This window comes from Sabethes cyaneus, chromosome 3 (assembly GCF_943734655.1).
Source record: "Sabethes cyaneus chromosome 3, idSabCyanKW18_F2, whole genome shotgun sequence".
NCBI classification, from domain to species: Eukaryota; Metazoa; Arthropoda; class Insecta; order Diptera; family Culicidae; genus Sabethes; species Sabethes cyaneus.
Window position 1 is genome coordinate 60,048,416 of NC_071355.1, and position 23,233 is coordinate 60,071,648.

At 39.5% G+C, this 23,233-nt stretch overlaps 1 protein-coding gene across 1 annotated transcript in view; it reads left to right on the forward strand.

Annotated features, from left to right (window-relative positions):
* Positions 1 to 23,233, forward strand: part of LOC128739631 (ankyrin-2-like) — a 168,625-nt gene that overhangs the window by 98,798 nt on the left and 46,594 nt on the right. Inside the window, exons 12-17 of the mRNA XM_053835127.1 lie at positions 228 to 432; positions 3,549 to 3,708; positions 3,878 to 4,767; positions 4,836 to 7,112; positions 7,173 to 7,274; positions 19,097 to 21,723. Of these exons, the coding sequence (XP_053691102.1) occupies positions 228 to 432; positions 3,549 to 3,708; positions 3,878 to 4,767; positions 4,836 to 7,112; positions 7,173 to 7,274; positions 19,097 to 21,723 (6,261 nt within the window). The remainder of the gene's footprint in view (positions 1 to 227; positions 433 to 3,548; positions 3,709 to 3,877; positions 4,768 to 4,835; positions 7,113 to 7,172; positions 7,275 to 19,096; positions 21,724 to 23,233) is intronic.

Genomic DNA, 23,233 nt, shown 5'->3' on the forward strand with positions numbered 1-23,233 from the left:
TCGATATGGGAGAAATGAACTACGTAACGCAATATGTTTGACGGAGTGTACTAAATTATATAAAGTAGAATCGTAAGTTCAAATGTAAAGAAGTAAGCCAACATTTTGATTAACAGAACATCGACCAGATAGCTTGTACCATCAAAACATATTTGCTTGAAGTTGCTCCGCTAGTAAATCAGAATCCACACATCAACAGTCCCCGTTTTCCCTCTTGTTTTCAACAGGCTCAACCAATCGATCCCGATCTAACTGCGAAACTGCTGGGCCGAGGCGTTGCCGTATCACCCGTGGTCACCGTCGAGCCTCGTCGGCGCAAGTTCCACAAGGCGATCACGCTCAGCATGCCGGCGCCAAGGGCCCACAGTCAAGGCATGATCAACCAGTACTCGGGCAGCGCTCCCACCCTGCGTCTACTGTGCTCCATAACCGGTACGTACGCCACTGTTCCTGGCTTTACTTGACTACTAAGCTCTACCCATTACTTTTCTACTCCTTCTTCTATCTTACTGTCTGTCGAACTCTATTTTACAACTATCTATTGCTCACTGTATCGCTCCTTTCTTTTGTTTGATTTTTTTTAAACAATTGTGGTTATAAACGAGAGTTCAGTGTTGCCAGTTTAAAACAAAACAATTTCATTTTTGAGTAAATTTGTTTAATATCGACGGTCTCCGTTGGTATTACGAGGTGTACGTTTAACTGTAATATTAAGCGCATTTCTATTTTGAACATGTTTTCGGCCATCTATAATTTTCTCTGGTACAGAAAAGAAAAACAAAAAATCATCCTTTCCACAAACTAGCGTTACCTATTTGATTCACATACTATTAGAACTCATTTTAAGTCAGATATTTTTACAAACACACATACATACGTTTACGTTCACTAGCTCATTTTTACTGCATAAAACATCCTGTAAGTTTTCTGTGCATTCTCCAGTTTTACGTTGTAGAGGGTTTGATTTTTTTTCTTTTCATTTTTCAACCTAGTCCCATTTTCGAAACCAATCAAATTTCCCACATGTAAAAAAATGCGAAGAAACACTTTCGTACTAATCCTCCGACAATATGCCTGTTACCGCACGCATTCCTATTACCCACTTGAAGGTGTGTTTCGGAAAAGATCTCTGAAAGGTAACTAACACAGAAAAAGTCTACTAAAACTAACCAAACAGAAAAAAGCGATATGCAAAAATTGTTTGATTCTTTCGATTATTATGTTTTTTGAATTTGTTTTCATTTCAATTTCGGATTGTTCCCCGCTCGAGTTTCGTTTGAATTTTTACGTTATCTAAACAATACAAGTGCTAAAAGTTCGGACTCGTTCAATTGCTACCCCGTAAATGGATGTTACATAATGCCTGCACTTGCCGGTAAATGTTAACTAAAAGCGAGACAAAACATTTTTGTTTGCAAAATCTGGAAAAGGAATTCAACTATTGCTGCCTATTTTCTTATTGATATTGTTATTCCTACACTAGCACCTAAGATATTCCAGACCACACAAAAGCACAGTTAAATTGACCTATATCTGCAATGAAATAACATTTTAAAACTATCTACAACAATAACTACAAATGTTATGAACATGCGAGGCTCTTTAATTTGCTGTCCAAGTGTCCGATAGAAGAAATAGGTACTATTCAACCAACCCTTGATGAGAAATTGTAAATGAATCCTTTCAATTTTACGTAACCACTTTGCTACCGCGTGCTGCGCTTCCTTCAGTTAAGTTAATCAATCGTCAGTTCACAGCGAAACTAATCTCTAGCTTAGTTTTCGTAAAGCATCTAACACCTAGAAGATAACAACAGCAAACTGCGGAATAAATCTAACCTGCTGTTTTTTACCTTTACGAAATAAAAAAAAACCCTGTAGAACGGATTAGTTTCGGCGCGACCTGACCCGTGCTGTTTTAATCTGAATCCCTTTTCGCAACTACATAATTGTTTATTTCCCGATCATTTTAAGCAAAACTAAGCAAGGCTAACTAAGTGGAGCGTTTAGGACGCCATTAAACGCAATCCTATATTGATTGAATTGATTCCGTTTTTTCTTTTGCTGCTTCGCGCTCTTTCTTGGACGATAACCGATAAAAAAAATTGCCCAATAAAATTAAGCTACTGTCAAAAATGTCACACCGTTTGATCGAATATTTACAATTCACTTTAACAACATTTTCCAGTATTATTCCTTTTCGTCTAAACAATATCTTTTGAGAATGCGAAATACTTTTCCTTTACTATGCCCAAATCAGTACAAGAATAAAAGCTTACTAACACGTTGACATTTGTTTAACTTGATTATTTGACATCTTCCGTTAGAATATCTAATTCCCCTAAAGCTACAAGTATGTTGTTTATTTTTTTTTCGAATTATGTTGCATCTTTATTTCAGTTGCATTGAGTTGAAAGAAGTGAAAAACAACAAATGAGAACAGCTCAGACGTTAGTTGCCCAAAAAGGGACTTTTCTGAAACCGTTGCTAAAAACCTCGAAATCCTTCAGCAAACGTACCGTTGCCTGTTAAGCATTAACTAAAAGTCAGATTCCGGGAACGAGCAACACTCCGGGTTATACTTTGCAGCTTTGTTTCGTACAAATTTTGTACATCAAGAATAAAAAGGGTGACCAGCTATTGTAAGCATAATTTTTGTTAACCATGTCCGGTTAGTAGAAAATTAAAAAAAATCGCGATCCAACACACATACAACACACACAAACATCCACGTACACAATCGGAACACAAATACTGGTTTTGTTTAGTTTAAATTTTCTCAACACTACCACTGAACTTCCATTCAATTTTTGACTTCATTCTACCCCAAAAGTAGCCTTTGTATTTCACGACCAGTTTCCAGTGGTTGTTACCTGATATCCTTCGTCATTTCCTCTGACTTCATTGCGTGTGTTTGTGTACCCCTCTTCATGGCTTAGCAATAGGTTATAGGAAAATAATCAGAACAGACTTTTCATTTGCATGAAATCCTTCAACTCGTTCTTCTACTATACTTTTCCGTTCCGGTTTTTACTCATTTAATCGCTCTATCGTTCTTTCATCAATCGTTCATCGCTCAAACTCACAGACATACGGTGGATAGTAATGGTTTCAAGCGTAAAAAAAACAAACAACACAAATGTTTTTTCAATCTGCGTTAAATGTTTTCGTTCGTTTTTATCGGTTCCATTTCACTATTAGTTTCGAATTTTTAGTCGAAAAATTGGCCCAACTTCTGTTTCAAGTTCCGTTTCATATCATTTTCTTTTCTTTGCTTTAGTCTCTCATGTAGTCCTAAAATATAAGTGGAAGGTGTTCTGAAGTATTCATCGAATGATATGAATTTAAAGTGGAGTCAGAACAGCTTCCATCGAATGCTTCCCGACGTGGTTTGAAGCGGTGATCCGTTTCAAACTGCTCGAATGCTTTAGGTATTGTGATCTCATTGTTATATCACTTAAAACATGCTTAGCATTGTAGCAATTCCGAATTGTGAAGTGCTCGAAAGTGTAGATATCAACGGTATTGTTCCTTTTCCCCATCCATCAGGTGGTACTACACGCGCCCAGTGGGAAGATGTAACCGGTTCTACTCCGTTAACTTTCGTGAATGACTGTGTCTCGTTTACCACCACCGTTTCGGCACGCTTCTGGCTAATGGACTGCCGTAACATAGCCGACGCAACCAAAATGGCAACCGAACTGTACAAGTAAGCTCAATGAAACACTCTTTTGTACTTTCCCAGAAACAATTTGCGTTTTATTGCACTCTTATTGCGGTTTTTATCAGTGAAACTGCTATAAGTGTGTAATAAAACCAAAACTGTTACTTGCGTTCTGCTGTATTCTCACTAACATGACCCTTTTTCTGTATTGCAGAGAGGCCATACACGTACCGTTTATGGCCAAATTTGTAGTCTTTGCCAAACGTACTGACCCGCTAGAGGCACGCCTCCGCGTCTTCTGCATGACAGACGACCGTGAAGACAAAACCCTTGAACATCAGGAGCACTTTACCGAAGTGGCCAAGAGCCGCGATGTTGAAGTACTGGAAGACAAACCGCAGTATATAGAGCTGGCCGGTAACCTGGTGCCGATCACCAAATCCGGCGAGCAGCTAAGTCTACCATTTAAAGCATTCCGCGAGAATCGGCTACCCTTCTCGGTTCGCGTCAAAGACCAACATGCCGACATAGTCGGGCGGACGCTCTTCATGCGCGAACCGAAAATCGCAAAGGGTGAACCACCACAACAACCAATCTGTATCCTGAACATTGTACTGCCAGAAACAATCATTCCAGACCAGGTGACTACCATCGAGGATTCGCAGGAAGTGCTGGTCCGCGTTGGGCACAGCACCCGCGTATCGCCTCGTGATCAAAACTATCTAGGAGAACTTCGTGTCGTCGACATCTCCAATCTTCTCGGTGAAGATTGGGTCAAGTTGGCACCGGAAATCGGTGTTAATGAAACGGACGTCGACAACATTATTGCCCAGAACCCAACTAGTAGCGCACAGCAGGCCCAGGCCATGCTAAAATTATTCCAATCGAAAGCTCGAAACGATTTCAACATTCTAGAGAATGGCTTACGAACAATTCAACGAGACGACATCGTCGATCGATGTTTACGAACTACAGCAACAAGCACCTCGACAACGACTACCGTAACGATGCGAAATAAGACGGCATTCTCGATCAGCAAACGGAGCCACGATATTAACATTATCGCCGAGCAAGACTCCATTGCAAAGTTGGTACAAAAAGATGGTAAGTTGCTTTTTAAACTTGTTTTATGATATATAACAGTTAAAGCTAATCTATTCTGTTTCCAACAGACCAATTCACTAAGGAGGAGTCTAACAAATACTCAGTTGAAGAGAAGCAAGTCGACGAATCGGAAGAATCCGAAGAGGAAACCATCAAGAAAACTGTAGCCGAACGTCGGAAACAGATCGAGAAGCGCTTGTCCGCTGACCGCTCCATCCCAGCATCGACTCAGAAGAAAGAGATCGTCGAAGAAATCATCACCATCAAACGAGCCAGCGTAATAGACGACACCCGTGCGAAGCACGAAGAAGAAATCCTAATGCAAAAACCAATCGACAATTCGTACAAATCGTCGGTAATACCGGAGCCGGTGGTGAAGCTGAAAACCTCCACCGTCAAGGAAGGAGCTGCTGTTGCGAAAGACGAATTCGATCGAGAGCTGCAAGACAAGTTCAAATCGACGCTAAAGAATGTGGAAGAGTTCGAACACAAACCGCAGTTGCTGACCGGTGAGAAGATTGACAACTCAGCCAAAATTGTAGATGAAATTGCCAAAAAGGATGCACCCAAACCGAGTAAACCAGACGATGACAAGAAAAAACCGGATACTGATGACGAATCTCCAATACCGAAGGAACGAGTTCCAGTTCCAACCAAACGTACAAGCATAACGCGCGAAGACGCTGTTGATCAGGGCGTTGTTATTGAATCTATCAAGAACGTTCATGAAAAGATCTCTTCGTTCGAATCAAAATCATCTGCCGAATCAAGCAAACGCACATCATGGGCAAAGGACTCCAGTAGTTCAAAGCAATTGTCCGAAGAACAGGAATTCCTGGCTCAGAAAACACAAATCGACACACTAGAAGAGAAACTAACCAAAGAGAAAACAGATGAAAAGTCCAAACTACCCGACTGGATCGAGCAGGATGAGATTCTGGCCCAGAAGCGGGAATTTGAAGAAATGGAAAAAGAACAGGAACAGTGGACTGAAGAGAAGGAGATCATGGCTCAAAAACAGCAATTCGATCAGTTGGAAGAACAGTTTTTGCAACAGCAGCAGAAAATGGAACAGAAAGCCTCCGACCTGAAGGAAACGTGGACTGAAGAGCAAGAAATTCTAGCTCAGAAGGCCCAGTTTGAGCAGATGGAGAAGACAGAACAAATATTCCAGGAGAGAAAATCCGAAGTGATCAGCAAAGTCGAAGAGACAGTTTCCTCAAAGACGAAATCGTTTGCTGAAACCATTCAAAAGGAAGTCGGGCTTGGTGATCAGTATCATCAGGAAGTTCAAGAATTCGCCGCACAAAGCTCCCAAACGAAGACTACCGTAGAGCAAAAAGTGGACAAAACTGTTACTGAAATATGCGATTCAGAGGTTGTGTCTGAGACAAAAGAGTCAAGCCAACAAAGTAAAGCAGCCTACGACAAAACGGCGGAAGTCTTCGCTAAGGAAACTATTACAAGTTCACAAGAACCAACGCCCAAAATCCAAGAAGCTTTCACCAAAGAGAGCTTCGAAAGCGTTCGAGAGGAAACCGTTAGCAAGGATCGCTCCGGAACGCTAAAAGAAACAGCAGAGAAGACAAAAACTGAAATCGAAACCGGTGTACGACAGGGAGAGGAAATTTTGGCCGAAAAGATGTCCGAAATAGGCGAAGAATTCCGAAGAACCGAAGAAACCCCAGCAGTCAAACCGGACGAAAAGCCATCCGTCGTTGAAACCGTTACGAAAATGGTCACTCAGGAAGTAACTTCGAAAATTCCGGTATTCAGCAAACGTACCTCGCCAGAAGAGGCTCCGAAGCCGAAGTCGGTGCCGAAGGATGAAATCATTGAAGATGTAGAAGCTGCAACCAAGCAACCAGAAGCACCATCGTCGAAAATTCCACGATTTGACAGCAGTAAACCAGCTGCAGGAAAACCGGAACCGACGAGCATCAAATCACCAGAACCAGACACAAAACAAACCAAGATACCGGTTTTCAAGGATCGAAAATTTTCGGAGCAGATCTCCAGCGATTCAGGTGACACGGTTATAACGCAGAAAACAGTTCGCGATCAGGATTCACTACTGAAATCGGACAGTGATGAAAAACCGTTGGAAGCGTACACCGCTGCCTTGGTGGAAACTGGCGAAATAACTAGCAAAGAAGTAAAGGAGGTTCTGAGCTTTACAACGATCGACGAGTCCGTGCTGAACGAACTCATTACCGAGGATGAGCGAGCGGTTACACCGGACGATTTTATCGACGAAATCATCGAAGAAGCGCATGATACGGTTCAACAAATGCAGCAGGCCGAAATCGCCGCGTACACTTTGGATCTAAGCAGATCCGAAGATGGTAAGCATACAGTGCTTTCAACTCAATGCTTTCGTGCCATAATCGAATTGGACCTTACAGATGTTCTAGAGAAATCTCCACATCCAATTCCGGAGTACGTGACCGAACGTTACGCCGGGGATGACCTCGAAGAAGACGACCACGAACACGAAAAATGGCAAGGTAAGTGCAAACTACGGTGTCTGTCATCCAGCTCCAGAACGAAATTGCATCCGATTCATTCCAACCACTATCATCCGATAAATGTATGTTCTTTTGAAACCCCACATCAACCGGTAATGAACTAGTACTGATCCCCTTGAAAAGAACCGAATACCTTGATAACAGTTTAGTGACAGAACGACCTGTGTTATAAAGATAGAGTGTATCTATTTCTTAACATCCCGGCCTTCTCTCATTACTAAACACTGCTTAATTCTTTGATTTCTCTCGGTTGATTCGATTTGATATGCCTAAATATTAACCAGTTTTGATAGTTTTCTACCATGTTGTATTTTCTACATTTGTAACAATAACATTTTTACCAATTACGCTTGGCTAATTTTAAGTACCTTACATACAGTTGTGATACATACCAACACTTGTGCATTTCGTATGTAAAGTTTTGATATTCGGTTCGGTTGTTTTGGTTTTTTAATTTCGAAATATTTTCTTTATTTTGCTTATATTTTCTCTGGGTTTCTTCGTAAAAGAATTGCGATGGACACCAACGTGCAATGGCAAATGTTAAGGCGTGTATCTAAATTTTCCTCACTAGTTGTAGCAAATTTGGCAGCTCTGCTACACTTGATCGCAGCGAGGTAAGTTAGTGTGCGTCGCAAATAACATTCATGGTTCGGTACTTGATTTGCTGATTTTGGAAATACGTTTTTGTTTTCGTTCGGTAATTGATAGTATCACTATCAGTAATTTCATTCATATCTGCAAAAGTTACATTCCGTAGCTAGGATCGACCCAATATTCGTAGTAGTCGGAATATTTGTAAAATTCCTTTATTTAGACGCATCCTTGATCGGGAGTTTAACCTTAGAGATTCTTTCAACTTCCACCATCATCCAGACTGACTTGCACCCAGGTACGCAGGTCGGCAAGCATCAAACCGTTAAACGAAATCAACCAATCAAAATTAGCATTTCTAGTACTCTATCTTTCATATCGTGTTTCGGAGATAGCTTCGAGGCATTAGATATAGCATTCACGGCGCATTATTTCCTCCTGTTTCCTCCTGAGGGTATTGTTTGCTCCTTCGATAATAATTCTAGCGCGCTGAATATTCAAAACCAGACTCACAAACACACGAAAAAGGCAATACGGCAAATACATTTACAGTTTTTCAGAAATCTTTCAGACGCACGCATCTTCAGATTGATTCTCGAGTTTAATCACACACACGCACACTTTGCTTATAGATTGTACCGACTGACACACATAACCTCATCGTAACCTTAACTAGGAGCTTTGATCTTGTAGAAATATGCAAGTATGAGAACCATTCATTTTGCGACATAGTTTAAAGACTTTCATGACATGTCATTCTAAAGTATCATAAATTATCATAAAGTTTACCATGCTTCTTAAATGAATTGGAGAAAATTTCACTTCACCAGTAATTTCCAGCGAAAGCACGCCAAAATGACTACACCAAAAAGTAAAAATTTTTCCTTTGATTTATACCTCCAATTTGTTTAACAGCTTTTTTCGGATCATTTTAGAATTTTTAGGGCATTGATAGGTACTGATATTTGTTACGGACCTTTAGTAATAAGAACCATTGTGATCACATTCCGCCTAACTTGTATCATATTTTTGTAATATTACATAATTTTAAAAATAATTTCACTCCCTAGTTAGGTAGAGAAATGTTAACTAATATAAGAGGAGTTGTTCACTACGACCGAATATGTTGTTTACTTCGGTGACCAAAACACTCAAAACTGATAATTGAAGAAACTGATAGTTGGAAACTGTAGGAATGAAACTCATTGAAACCTACTTATTTATAAAACAGGTTATTTGCTTTTTACTAATCTGTGAGATCCGGAAGTTATCAACGAGTTTTAATTTGGTATAATAGGTTCGTAGGTTAATTTTGCATATTATTAGACACTTCATACTTCTCTTAGATAAGCATAATAAGCCAGTCGTCGTATGTTCGAACTTCGATTGGGAGAGGCTGTTAGAGTCAATAGGATCGTAGCAACTGGCCCTGCAATTGTCCTGTACTCTAACAGCTGGCTGCGAAGTCTGTCGTATAAAACCAGAAGGTCAAGTTTCGATAACGCATTATAGCACCTAGGCTTTGCTTTGCATTTACTTCTCTTAGAATTTAGATAGTATTCTTCTATCTATCTTCAATGTCATTGATTCTCATATTGTCTTGGTTTCGCATATTTTCGCTTGTTGAAATCATTGGTTACAAAATTAATTCTAACAATATCATCCATAAAAATTCCATAAAAATAAAAAAGCTGCTGGTTTGCATAGTTTTCAATGAAGTTAATAGTATTGCAGCGCCTTCCAACAATGGCGTTTAACATCGCTTGAAATAAGTGGTAATAAGACGGCACTAGATCCAGTGAATGTGGTGGGTCAAGTAAAACTTCCCAATACCTACTTGCTAAATATTTTTTGACCTATATAATCGGATGCACATTACAAAATTACAGACACGTATCTAGTTGCATATTTCGGCCATTTTTCCATTTTTATAAATTTTCAAATGAGTAAAATGCTGTCAATACAGTATAGTAAAACACATAGTACTGCCTTGGATACGTGCTCAATTGCGCTATTTAAATTGTCTTTGCAAAGTGGTCCAAATTGGAAACTAAAAACTTGACCGCCCAAGCTAAGACACAGAGAACTGACATCCAACCAAAAGATCCCCACTTGGATACAATTAGTTGGAAAACTACAGTGAGGCACATAAAATTCTATAATAAAATCACAACAGCTTCAGCTTCTGGTACTAGTTTTTGTTTATAGTCCATATATATATGCTAGCGCCAGAGGCAAGATGTTGTCAGTGTGCAAATCATTATAGTATAGTCGGGAATCTACAGTCACCACGTGGTGACGCTAGTATATACAGCGCTTTTAATTTGAAATTTTATCTAAGAATTCCAATAAAATTTATTTCTTGATGGAAATTGGGATTCGCCAAAAGTTTAACTCACAGCAAAATAATAATAATAATAATGTATAGGGAATTCCACCTGGGGGTTTGCTAACTAAAAATGGTTGGGAACGACTGGCTTAATGGATGTCTATTCTCTGTGGTTAAGATGTGCCTCACGGTACTTTCAGTATGACGTTTTTAATTTTAGTTTGAAAAGGTCTAGGGGCACGGTTGCCGATTGTTTTCATTCGATCGCTCCGTTATTCTAAAAATTTGTAGCAATAAAACATAGTACTTATGCAGTTATACAGTTTGCGCGACTGTGGTATTTAATGTCGCTGCCTACCTGTGTTGCGCTGATCACCTAGGTAACAATTTGGGTTTTATTACACTCTTATGATGGCATTTAAGATCAAAATTTGTCATTAAAACCGCCATAAGAGTACAATAAAGCTCACATAGTTGCTTGGGCATTCTGATTGACAAAGAATTAGCACGGATAAGTACGTTTTCAAAGTAAAAGTAGTTTCCATGACATGTCATGGAAAACCCAATTCGTGATGGCAAAGATTTTTCGATATTTATTGACATTGTTCGTTCGAGGTGTGGTTAATTGGAATTCGTTACCACCCGCTGTTAAGCGCTCATCGTCGGATGCAAATTTTAAGAGAGGCTGCATTAACTTTTATAACCGAGTAGACTAAAAAGTTTTTTGTTTAAATCCAAGGGAATAGCCCAGATAAAGTATGGGGAAGTCCGGGTCCAGCGCCGGATAGCTCCCAATATCGGACACTTCTGACTTTCACAGTTCAAATGGTGCACCTTAGCCGCTAATATGATAAAATCACTAAAAAGGACAAAAAATCAGCACGTGTGATTTCATAGGTCAGAGTCATTCATGAAAACAGAGATTTGTTTGTTTTTATCTACCGCTGATCGAATTGTTATGCTTCGGCTAATTTTCGGATCAGCATTACAGTATTATTCGGACGCATAAAATTTCCTTTTTTATGTAAAAAATAGCTTTCATTGAATATTTTCCAAGCTTCGTAGTTCATTTTTCCGCAAAGATATTCAATTCGTTGAAAAATATGAGTTGTACTCAGTAATTCCCGTCACCCAGCACCGGACACCGAGCCGTCCTTCAATACCGGACAGCAAAATGCTTTGCTTGGTTCAGTCAAATTGTTAAAGGAAATCAAGATTTTGAAAAAAAAGAGATTGGGAAGAAAGAACGTCACTTATAACGAACCGGCGGCTTTCTTGAATATGAAAACAAGAAAACCAGTCGATGATCAATTCTTCGAAGAAAACAGAAGGGCTTCAACGTAGTGCGTAAAAAACTATTGATTTTTATGCAAAGCAATTTTTCAAACATCTTCAGTCACCAAGTATGCAAGCAATAAGAGATTTTAAACATTTTGACATGTTTTTTTTTCAGAACTATATGCCCTGAATTTTATGATTTTATTCAAGTGTCCGGTACTGGGAGATACAATTTTTAAGTAATGATATTGTTGTTGCAGTTGAAAACCGTAATCATCGACGTGCGACATTCGGTTTTATTCTTGTTCTGTGTGTCGCAACTACGTCGCACGTGGTGCGCTGTGTTCGCACATTGATGAGCTATATAGCGCACCGCCTGCGACGTAGTTGCGACACACAGAACAAGAATAAAACCGAATATCGCACGTCGATTATTACGGTTTTCAAATGGTTCATTAGTGATAATCTATTTTTATTTCCAAGTACGTGTAATCTCTTTTTATTGGAAAATAGGTTTCTAATTACTCTTCCAGTTAACAAAAACTGAAGTAATGCTAAGTGTTGATTTTATATATGTCAAAATCCTTAGGTGTCCGGCACTAAGGACTTCCCCTTATTATATTATTATGTAGTTAATTAAGTATTAAAATTGTATTTGGGTAATCGGAGGTAGAAAATTTTAAAAGATTTATGTCTTACGCTACTGGACAATTGATAAATGAAATGAAATGAACATAATAATGAAAATTGGATTTGTTTGACATATAGTTGGCGCAACGGTACAGATGAAGCTCTTATGCATCAAAATTAAAATCATTTACCTAGTAGATTTGCAACCAGCGATGCCAGATCAGCGGTTTTCCCGCTAGATTTAGCGGGATTTCAAGCCGGATAGCGGGACTTAATAACCAAACGGCGGCTAGCGGGAATCTAGCGGTTTTCTTAAATAACTCAGCGGGATTTTAGCGGGATCTCGATTTAGCGATATTTGGTAGGCAAGAAGAGTGCTGACAGAGACGTTGACAGCAAAAAACTTCATTTATTGACAGTCTAATGTCTGCTCATGCATTGGCAGATGGTTCAGTATATCCTGCTGATTAGAAAACTCCGTGGTTTTTGCCTAGAATGGGATCAGTTCTGACAAATACTCATTAGAACTTACTGAACAAGAAGACCACCAAACCAATCCGTTTTGCGTATTCCTAATTTTTCCACAAACTAATTCGTTGCCAATGGCAAAATCCAACTGATTCATGAATTGCAAACAAAACAACACAAACAACTTATGTATCTATATACATCATAATTTGCTATATACCGCAGCATTTGTATGATAACAAAACCAAAAAAAATCGGCTGATGAGCCGATAAACCCTAAGTCTAAAAGACAAATCGGTACATTTTTGCTAAAACAAAATATCAGCGAGAACAAAGAGCCGATGCGCTTTTCAGATATTTTTGAATTTGGGCTGCTTATAAAGATTGAAACATATCTTTTTTGTCACCAAAAACCATAACCATTTGCCAGCTTTGCTGAAATTTTGCATTATTTTTATCATAGCTAGACACAGAAAAAGAATTTGTGCTAAAGCTTTTTTCGAAATTTTTGCATGTGTTCTTAGACTCGTCGTAGTAAATTGTCATTATATGAGGGATAACAAGATACTTCTTTTTCTGTTTCCTGAAGCTTCGTCAACATGAATGCAGCAAATTTGCATAATGTTCATTTAATTGCAACCTCTCAATTTCAGCAGATCATCTTGATCAAATGCAAGCCTTACTGAAATGAATATTCTGCACCAGAAACGAAGGAATAATATGACTTTTGGTTCAGCGGGATTTCTAGCGGGAAATAGACTCTAGACAGCGGGATTTCAGCGGGAAATCAACCTCTGGGCAGCGGGAAAATGGGCAATCGACCTGGTAACTGAATATATGATTAAGATATAACTTAATATTGCAATCATCTATACTGCTTTATAATTCACAGTCATGTGTTGTACATGAGGACACGCACGACTGCAAAACAATTGATTGTTTACTTTGTTTTGACAAATTCTGATCATTATACGATTCCAATATAAAATTGATATGAAAACGATTTAATGTGAACTTTCTATTACGATGTTGTGTTATCTGGGTGATTCCACCCAGATAACTATCACTATCAATAACACTATCAATAAATTAAAACATTTTATCTTATATCAATTTGATTTTGATACAAATACGCGCCAAAATAATGAAACATTTGTGATATAGTTAGAAAAATATCAAAAAATAAAGTCAAAATTTTGTGAATTTAAATAACAAGGCAATAACATGGCTGTATTCAGAGTTTGGAATAACAAAGTTTAGTGTCATTTAGTGTATGATATGATATATTAATAAGATAAGGTTACATAATCAATTATTAAACTCATATTACTGCTAATGCACAGTGAAAAAAAATGAGCTCGTAATTCCAATTATTTAGACGCTGCTAGTTTGGAGCTCTACAAGATTGCTGGTCCTATGAAAAAAATGCAAGAAGTCGATAAACGATAGTCCCGTCTTGTGCAGACCTCGGGGAGAGGTCCATTTTGCCCTATTATTACTTCCGTTTTTTTTGTATACCAGAAGGGCATTGGGTTAAAAGGCCACTGCGACAGTCTTAATGGTCGTCTTTTGTGGCAGGCCCCGATTGCTGTACACAGTTTACGAATCGTTCATACCCATTGATGGAGTTGAGCGGAATAGTTGTAATCCTGTGCCCCAATTCGGTACTACATGGTTTATAAAGCCAGTGACCGTTTTAGGATTTAGGCTCCATACCTGATATGGAGTAAGAAGGAAACTTCCAAAGAAGTTCTGCCTTGATAATGCAAGAGCTCCGCAATTACAGAGCAGATGAGTTGAACTTTCAGGTTCAGAGTTACAAAAGCTTTCATAATTACAATTTACAATTACTTCCGTTACTACCGCAACTCCCGTGAATTGAACTCAACTAGATTCCAAATATTGTCGACACATTGTAAGAATTAAATTCCATCCACTCTATACTGTTTCTTCCGTAGTGCCCTTTTACATAGGTTGTGTGGCATGTAGCGCGATCTTGTTGAAACCAAATGTGGTTGAACTTATTGGCAAGAAGTTGGTATTCAACGCACAATTTTACGGTCCACGCAACGTACGTAGACTCCGGTTCCTACTAACACGGTTGTTATAAAATTGTTATGGTAACAGATTATATGACTAATTCTGGTTATTAATAAGTCACCACAACTGGAAGTACCAAAATTGTGTTGCATGGGGATTTAATGCATAGTGTTTTAGTGAAGTGAAGATTTAAAATTAAAAACTGATTCGCACTATCCTAGGCAAATCTAGCAAGAAATATCAGTATTAGATTAAATTCATCGATAGTAAACCGAGAATGTCGAGAGTGACATCCGGAAGTCGGAACACAACCTGACGCAAAACAACAACGGTCGGATATTTAAAAGAGTATTAGCGAAATCATTATAATTGTTTCTCCTGCTAAGCACGTGTCCTTCACGTACTGTCGCTGAGCAGTTGCACAATGCCACCCGATTTGTAGGGCTTCGCACGTTGCTAGTGGTCAGGGTATTAAAATTTGTCCAGTGCCAAACAGCGTGGACAAGATCTCTACGAAATACGCATCAACCGACCACGTTCCAGCAGCAGGGAAGCGAGTCAGTGGAGCAGCTACATATAATAATTGGCGTTTCATACACTGGACGAAGAAGAAATCGCAAAAAAACCGATAGTTGACTGCAATGCAACGCTCTTAACCAAAGCCCAGGATAATAATCTTGTTACGGCTAATGGTTCGACCGCAAACAGGTGACAAGCTTTGTTCCACATGGCCAGAGGAACATCGCATTTCAGTGCTGTAAGGCAACCGGGAGAGTACACTTGTGCGTTGGTTGTTCGCGGTATCGGAGGCCTTTCCGGTGAATTCAGAGGCAACTTGAGGTTTGATTACGGTCGTGAAACAGAGATCTGAAAATTGTGAATTTTGACGGCAAACTTTACTCAGCGCAGCTGACTGCTGGAGAGTTCAGAGGATTGTAAACCTATTTCGAACAGTGGTAAGATTTTAGAACTCGTGGTGAATCGACAGTTGCAAGGCAAATATGAGAGTACCAGTGAAGAGCTTATATTTCAACCGTTTCAAATAACACGTAATTACCAACCTTGACAGTGTTAACAATTTGATCCTAATGTCTAGGAATTACAATAACGTTGCGTAACATTTGTTGTATTCTAAACATGTTACGTTACATTTTTACAGTACAACTTTTTCTGTTCTTTTCTTATAAATAATTATAAAAAGTAAAACATTTTTTGTTAAATATTTGTATATAAGTACTATATTTATAATATTTATCTATAAATACTAATCGTAGTTGTCAGAACAGCTACTAAAGAAAACTACGACGAAATCCGCAGCGTCAGTTTCTGACTGTAATTTTCGACCAGCTGCTGATGTCCAATGAAACTGCATTCAGCATTGTGCTACCATGGTGAGTGCCTCACATAGTGAGACTCGCAAGTTTCTTTTCCATGTAACCACACGTGTAACTGCGATTGTGATTGAAATCGTAAAATCGAATTGTAGTAGAAATAGACACTAGTGGTACGATTTTCCGGAAGTCAGTCTAGCTTCATGATGTCCCAGACAAAATTAACATCGTCGCACGTAAGTTTGAGACGATGACTTAAACGTATATCATACTAAAGACTGGGGTCGGTAGAATTGGGCTTGTCATAATGGACACGAAGTCGTATATAAACGAGGCCGAATCGACCTCAGCTTGAATCAAAGGTACTAGTGCAAAAGATGTTTTAGATGTGATGAGTCGATTCGATTCGAGGTCAGCAGACCAAAGTAAAGGGATAAACCGAAACAGATGTGATTTGTTCGGAAAGAAAATTATTTTTCTCAATGAAATGGCGTGCGAAAGCTTTGTATTTAATCTTTTAATGTGCCATTTTAGTTACCAATCGTAGTTGTCAGACTAGCTGTTAAAGATCACTGCGATGAAATCCGCATTCTTTGCTGCATTAGTCAGTTAGACTTCAATTTCGAAGCGGCTGCTGATGTTCAATCTACTGTATTAACAGAGATACCAACTCGGGGGATGAGGTCGTTAGCAACCACGTCAACTTTCAAACATCAACAGATTCGAACAGAGAATTAAGAAAAATTTGGCACCGCTGCGCCTCGCTTCATGGCAGTACAATGCCGAATGCATAGCATAACTTTCGCAGCTTCTAACTGTAATTTGGATTTGATTGAAGATTCGCACGTACAACCAAATATGCTGTGTCAAACCATTGGTAGACCACTCAAATGGATTTGAAAATCAGCGTACGCCTTATGTTCACTGCAAACTGAATTGAAATTTTTCGCTATATAAATCAACACTGCCCTAACTCAGGTTGTATTCAAACCTACAAACAAACTACCGCTCCACTCTTCTATTAGGTAGTCTAATAACTACTAATAGGTTTGTTGTGAATGGTAAAATTAGGAGAGCGCAACAAAACTAAACATTAGATTACCCAATAGAAGAGTGACTCGGGGGTGTAATGTAATCACACTTGACCGGCAATAGAGAGTTGTGAGTTCGAATCGAATATATCGAACATTTTACAGTTCATCCAATTAATCATTTTCCGCATCAATTTTACATCATGACCACGATAGCCATATGAAAAAAGAATGAAAAATCTTGCTTCACCGAAAATTGTGTTGACGTTTGGTTTCACAAACAAACTTCATAGAAGTGCATTTTCCTCTTTCCGTACACATGAAAGTATGTTACAGAAGAGCGGAGTTGTGATCACGTTAGTATATTGAGGAATAGATCAACTAGAATGACATGAAAAATGACCACTGAGTATTAACTGTAAAAAAACTGTAGAAAGTGTTGGTGACCCAGAAAAAATCATCTCTGCAAATCTCAAACAAATGGAAAAAATTAGTGAATGCACAAAATGTAAAATGTAATTTATATATTTACATACCTGCTGGACAAAAAACAAGCTTGCTTATGGTTTGAAAATTAATATTTATCTTGATAATCCAATCGTGGTCGTTACTTTGATACCAAACTGCAATTTTCATAAGAAAAAATCCAAGCCTCGGAGGTAGATTCTCGAGAATTAAAAAACAGATTTGGTTTTTTTACAGAAAGAAATACAAGATTTTTGGTTAGATTGTAGATTAATTTGTTTTTGTCAAGGTTATAAACAGTTTCTACAGTTTTATTTTAGTCTAATCAAAAGTACTTTACATGCCACGTTTGTAGAGCAAATAAATCATCCATTAGTAAACTTAATAAAGTAAATAATAAAGTAAACTTATGCAAGACATTTAATTATTGCCGTTCGGTTTCAAGCATTAGTGCACCCCACCTGATTACGGACTCACATTTGTTGCAAATATTCGTCACGATAATTTCGCGTCGTAATACATACATGTGCACATGCGATTCCAGCAACACACAAAAAAAAGTTATGCTACTACAGGTCACGCATCTCGCACTAGAGCACCCAATTTCACAGACACAGTGCTTGAAGGACATTTGGATTTTCGAGTTTTGCCTTCTTTCCGCGTGTTCCGTTCCGTGCATGTGTCGTGCGGTCTCGTACTTGATCCAATTTGAAACCGATAGCTACCTATCTGGTACTACACAGTCAAACGCACTTGCTTCCTCCCACGGCCTTCTGAATTGCATTGGCTTCTTGTCTTACGTTTCTTTTTAGTTCCATTTTTGTATTGATTTTACCGAATAAATTTCCGGTTCAGCTTTGAGAAAAGTAATGTCAGGAACTTTTAGGAAAACAAGTGCGTTCAGAGTGAAGAAACAAAAACAACTGTTATTGCAGTTACACAATTCAGATAATCGTAAACAGACCTGCAACATACGGCTTAGTTGTTTTAGAACACCCTTCACTGCATTATGTATAAGCATTATTATGACTGTATTGATTTTCATGCATAAATATAATTATAGCTATGCACATACCCATAGAAAGTTATCATCAGATTAAATTGGAAAACAGCCAACAGTGCCTTAGCAGGATCGAACGCCTCCATTTTTTTTTCAACATACTTGTCAATCGAGTAACAATTGCTGGTCACATATTACGAACGCCTAACACATGAACATTTTTGTCATTTAAATGGATACCATTCATATTATCTATGCAAAATTCCATTATCGACAGTATTTCTATTTTTTAAAATAAACTATTGTGATTAATTACACGCTGCGACCACTCTCTTACTATCGGTGGATCAAACCAAATAACACTCACTAACTTGCAACCCAACCAACAAAAATGCGTACGACAAAATTCCACCGAACGAAACCCCCGAATGTCTCAATCGTGTACCGAACCCAAAAACCGAATAAACGAACATACTGTAAAACCAACCGCATCGATTGACTGTGCGCGCAACGACTGTCCACCTACAAAAAACACACTCACAACTTCATAACCTATTGCTCAATTTAACCATCCATCCAAAACTACAAACTCACAACCATAAACCAAATCGCCTATTTCGGGGGACCATTCGCAGACGATGCCCACTCGATAGTGCCGGACGATGCCTCCACTACGGATCTGGAGGCATTCCGGGACTACCACTGGCTGGACACCCCGGACTCTGGTACCGGCATCGCCGTCACGAACGCAGCAATAGCGCAAAAGCAACCCAAGGGCACCGCCAAACAGTCCATCCTGAGGCAGGGCGTTGTATTGGCCTCCACCGAAGACTTTGACACACTGAGCCTTCAATCATCCGACGTCGGTGACGATCGCAAAAAATCCGCTGCACAAGAGATTGACGAAATGACTACGACAGCTAAAAACTATAAGACACGCAAAGAGTTTAATCTAGACCTTGACACAGACACGACTACACCGAGAAAAACTGAACGCAAGACACGCTTTGAAACGCACCTCAATCAGGGTACTTCACCGATGACAGATATAGTAGAATCTCCGGACAGTGTGCATCATTATGGCCGGGGTGAATCACCGGCAATCAAGCTTGTTATCGGACGCAAAGAGATTAAAACTTCCGATACTTCTGCCATAACCGAAAGTCGATTGACGGTTTACGGGCATAAGGATGTGGAAATATCTATCAGTTCTCAGTCGACAATTAGCCTGACTACTACGACAACCTCCAAAGATGGACGAGAGGTAAGCTCTGAAGTTGTCAGCAGTGGTACCGGAACTAAAGAATCCACCACGACTACAAAACGCTACAAACAATTCAAACTTATTGACGACGACGAAGATTCGGAACGCGTTGAACGAAAACGTGACGATACAGTTTCGTTTTCGAAAAAGAAGAGCGTCTACCTGTTTGGAAGCTTCGACTCTAGCAGCGAGTCGCCGATAACGGAAGCAAGCGGCTCCGGTCACGTGACAGATACTGGAATTTCCCTAACAAGAGGTTTTACCGAAACCATGACCTCACCAGGCGTTGTATCATCTACAGAAGAGAAAAATAAAAAGATCAGTATTGTAACCGACACAGCAGTAGACGTGGAAATTGAAGAGCTAGAACTAACCGATGCCGGTTTAAGTCCAATCCTGCCAGACGAAACTGATGTTACGGCTGATTTTCAAATGGCTGAAGAAGATGTCCAGTATGCACACATGGGAACTAGTCCGGTCGACTTTGAAGAACAATCCATGTCGGCAGCTCTGGACACTTCCGAAGCAGCCACACTAACTGATCGCATAGAAACAAAGGACGCATCGAACAGTCCGCTGGATACGAACATAACTTCCATCCTAAAACGAGACCTCACTAAAATTACAGACGAAGAACTATTGATCGGTCGGCGAGGTTCTGGTGATGTAAAAGCAAAGATCAAAATTCTAGAGCAAAACCAGAAAGTGCAAAGCGCTCAAAGTTCACCAAAAAAGAAAGTAGAATTCGAAGATCATCAGGTGAGAGGTACTGACATACATGAATCTCCCAAAAAGCAAAAGATCGCTTCTGCTAAGATAAGTGAGCTGAAGAAAATATTCGGCGAGGAGCAAGAACCAGAAGAGTCGAACATAATGTCCGAATCGATTCCGCCTATCCAAGAAGTCATCAAACAGTTGGAGAAGCGAATCGCCGTTGAACAGATTGACAAACGTGTGATTGAGCAAATCGACGCCTCCGCGGTTCGCACATTGCCACCTCCGGCCGTCAAAAAAGAAGTGCTTGACGATCAAGACCTTGCCGACTTGGAAGCTCAAATAATTTCTGTTGAGACATTGAAAGCAACGAAGGCTCCGGCCCCACTTGATCTAACCGAAGAAGACATGAAACTCACTAAGCTCGTGCGAGGAGTGCAGCAACTAGGATTACAAGAACAACGCAAACGACAATTAGATGAGCAATTGCGAGAAACAGAGACCAAGGCTCAGTTAGACGAGCCAGTCTGCGAAAAAATAATTTGTAAAAAATATGTTCCTGGATTGACAGAGAACGGGTCTGAAGAAACTGAGCCGAAACGAGCAAACGACTTGATTAAAATGTTCGAAAGTAAGCATACCAAGGATTACCAAGAAACGACACCTCATAGTCCAAAGTTTACAAAGATCCAACCAGATGATAAGACTCGAGCAATAATGTCGGCAGTTGAAGTGGAAAAAGTTATCCATAGTCGTTCAACGGTGTGCAAATCTGACGAAACGCGACACGAACGTCGAGTAATTGAAATCAAAGAACTGGAGTCAGAATCACAGGCTGTAGGAAAATTACTAATAAAAACACAACTACAGAAAGACCAAACAGAACAACAAGACGATGAAAGCGAACAATACGAAGAAAAACTAAAACAAGGTGAAATATGTAAGCTAAATCAAAATTTGATTTCATTGTTCGATAAGGGCATGGCATTGGAAAAAGTTGCACAACACGAAAAGCAAACTAGGCAAGAAATCAGAACAAAACAAACTCAGGCCATCCAAGAAAAGCCAATAACGCAAAGATCACCAGAAGAAGTGCAACAAACGGTAGCAAACATAAAAGCCCGATTCATACAGCTATCGGAAGAAGACAAAATTCGACAAATCGAACAACACAAAATTAAAACACTTACACTGAAGAAAACCTATGCGAAAACAAAACCCGAAGTTAAGTCGAAACCAGACGAGGAACAAACTGAAGCAAAGGATGCCTCACCAGTCAAGGAAGTAAAACATCCTGAACTTGAGAAACCAGTTTTACCAGTTACTGATGAAGCTAAGAAAATTGAAGTAGTCGAAGAAAGCCTGACTGAGACCAAACTTGACGAGAAGCTAGTTGAAGCAAAGGCTGTTTCACCAGTCGAGGAAGAAAAGCCTGCTGAAATTGAGAAACCAGTTTCACCAGTTACTGATGGAGCTAAGAAAACTGAAGTAGTCGAAGAAATCGTGACTGAGACCAAACTTGACGAGAAACCAGTTGAGGCAAAGGCTGTTTCACCAGTCAAGGAAGAAAAGCCTGCTGAAATTGAGAAACCAGTTTCACCAGTTACTGATGAAGCTAAGAAAATTGAAGTAGTCGAAGAAATCGTGACTGAGACCAAACTTGACGAGAAACCAGTTGAGGCAAAGGCTGTTTCACCAGCCAAGGAAGACAAGCCTGCAGAAATTGAGAAACCAGTTTCACCAGTTACTGATGAAGCTAAGAAAATTGAAGTAATCAAAGAAATCGTAACTGAGTCCAAACTTGACGAGAAAATAGTTGATGCAAAGGCTGTTTCACCAGTCGAGATAGACAAGCCTGCGGAAATTGAGAAACCAGTTTCACCAGTTACTGATGAAGCTAAGAAAATTGAAGTAGTCGAAGAAATCGTGACTGAGATCAAACTTGACGAGAAGCTAGTTGAGGCAAAGGCTGTTTCACCAGTTAAGGAAGAAAAGCCTGCTGAAATTGAGAAACCAGTTTCACCAGTTACTGATGAAGCTAAGAAAATTGAAGTAGTCGAAGAAATCGTGACTGAGATCAAACTTGACGAGAAGCTGGTTGAGGCAAAGGCTGATTCACCAGTTAAGGAAGAAAAGCCTGCTGAAATTGAGAAACCAGTTTCACCAGTTACTGATGAACCTAAGAAAATTGAAGTTGTCGAAGAAATCGTGACTGAGACAAAACGTGACGAGAAGCTAGTTGAGGCAAAGGCTGTTTCACCAGTTAAGGAAGAAAAGCCTGCTGAAATTGAGAAACCAGTTTCACCAGTTACTGATGAAGCTAAGAAAATTGAAGTAGTCGAAGAAATCGTGACTGAGACCAAACTTGACGAGAAGCTAGTTGAGGCAAAGGCTGTTTCACCAGTCAAGGAAGACAAGCCTGCGGAAATTGAGAAACCAGTTTCACCAGTTACTGATGAAGCTAAGAAAATTGAAGTAGTCGAACAAATCGTGACTGAGACCAAACTTGACGAGAAGCTAGTTGAGGCAAAGGCTGTTTCACCAGTTAAGGAAGAAAAGCCTGCTGAAATTGAGAAACCAGTTTCACCAGTTACTGATGAAGCTAAGAAAATTGAAGTAGTCGAACAAATCGTGACTGAGACCAAACTTGACGAGAAACCAGTTGAGGCAAAGGCTGTTTCACCAGTCGAGGAAGAAAAGCCTGAAGAAATTGAGAAACCAGTTTCACCAGTTACTGATGAAGCTAAGAAAATTGAAGTTGTCGAAGAAATCGTGACTGAGACCAAACTTGACG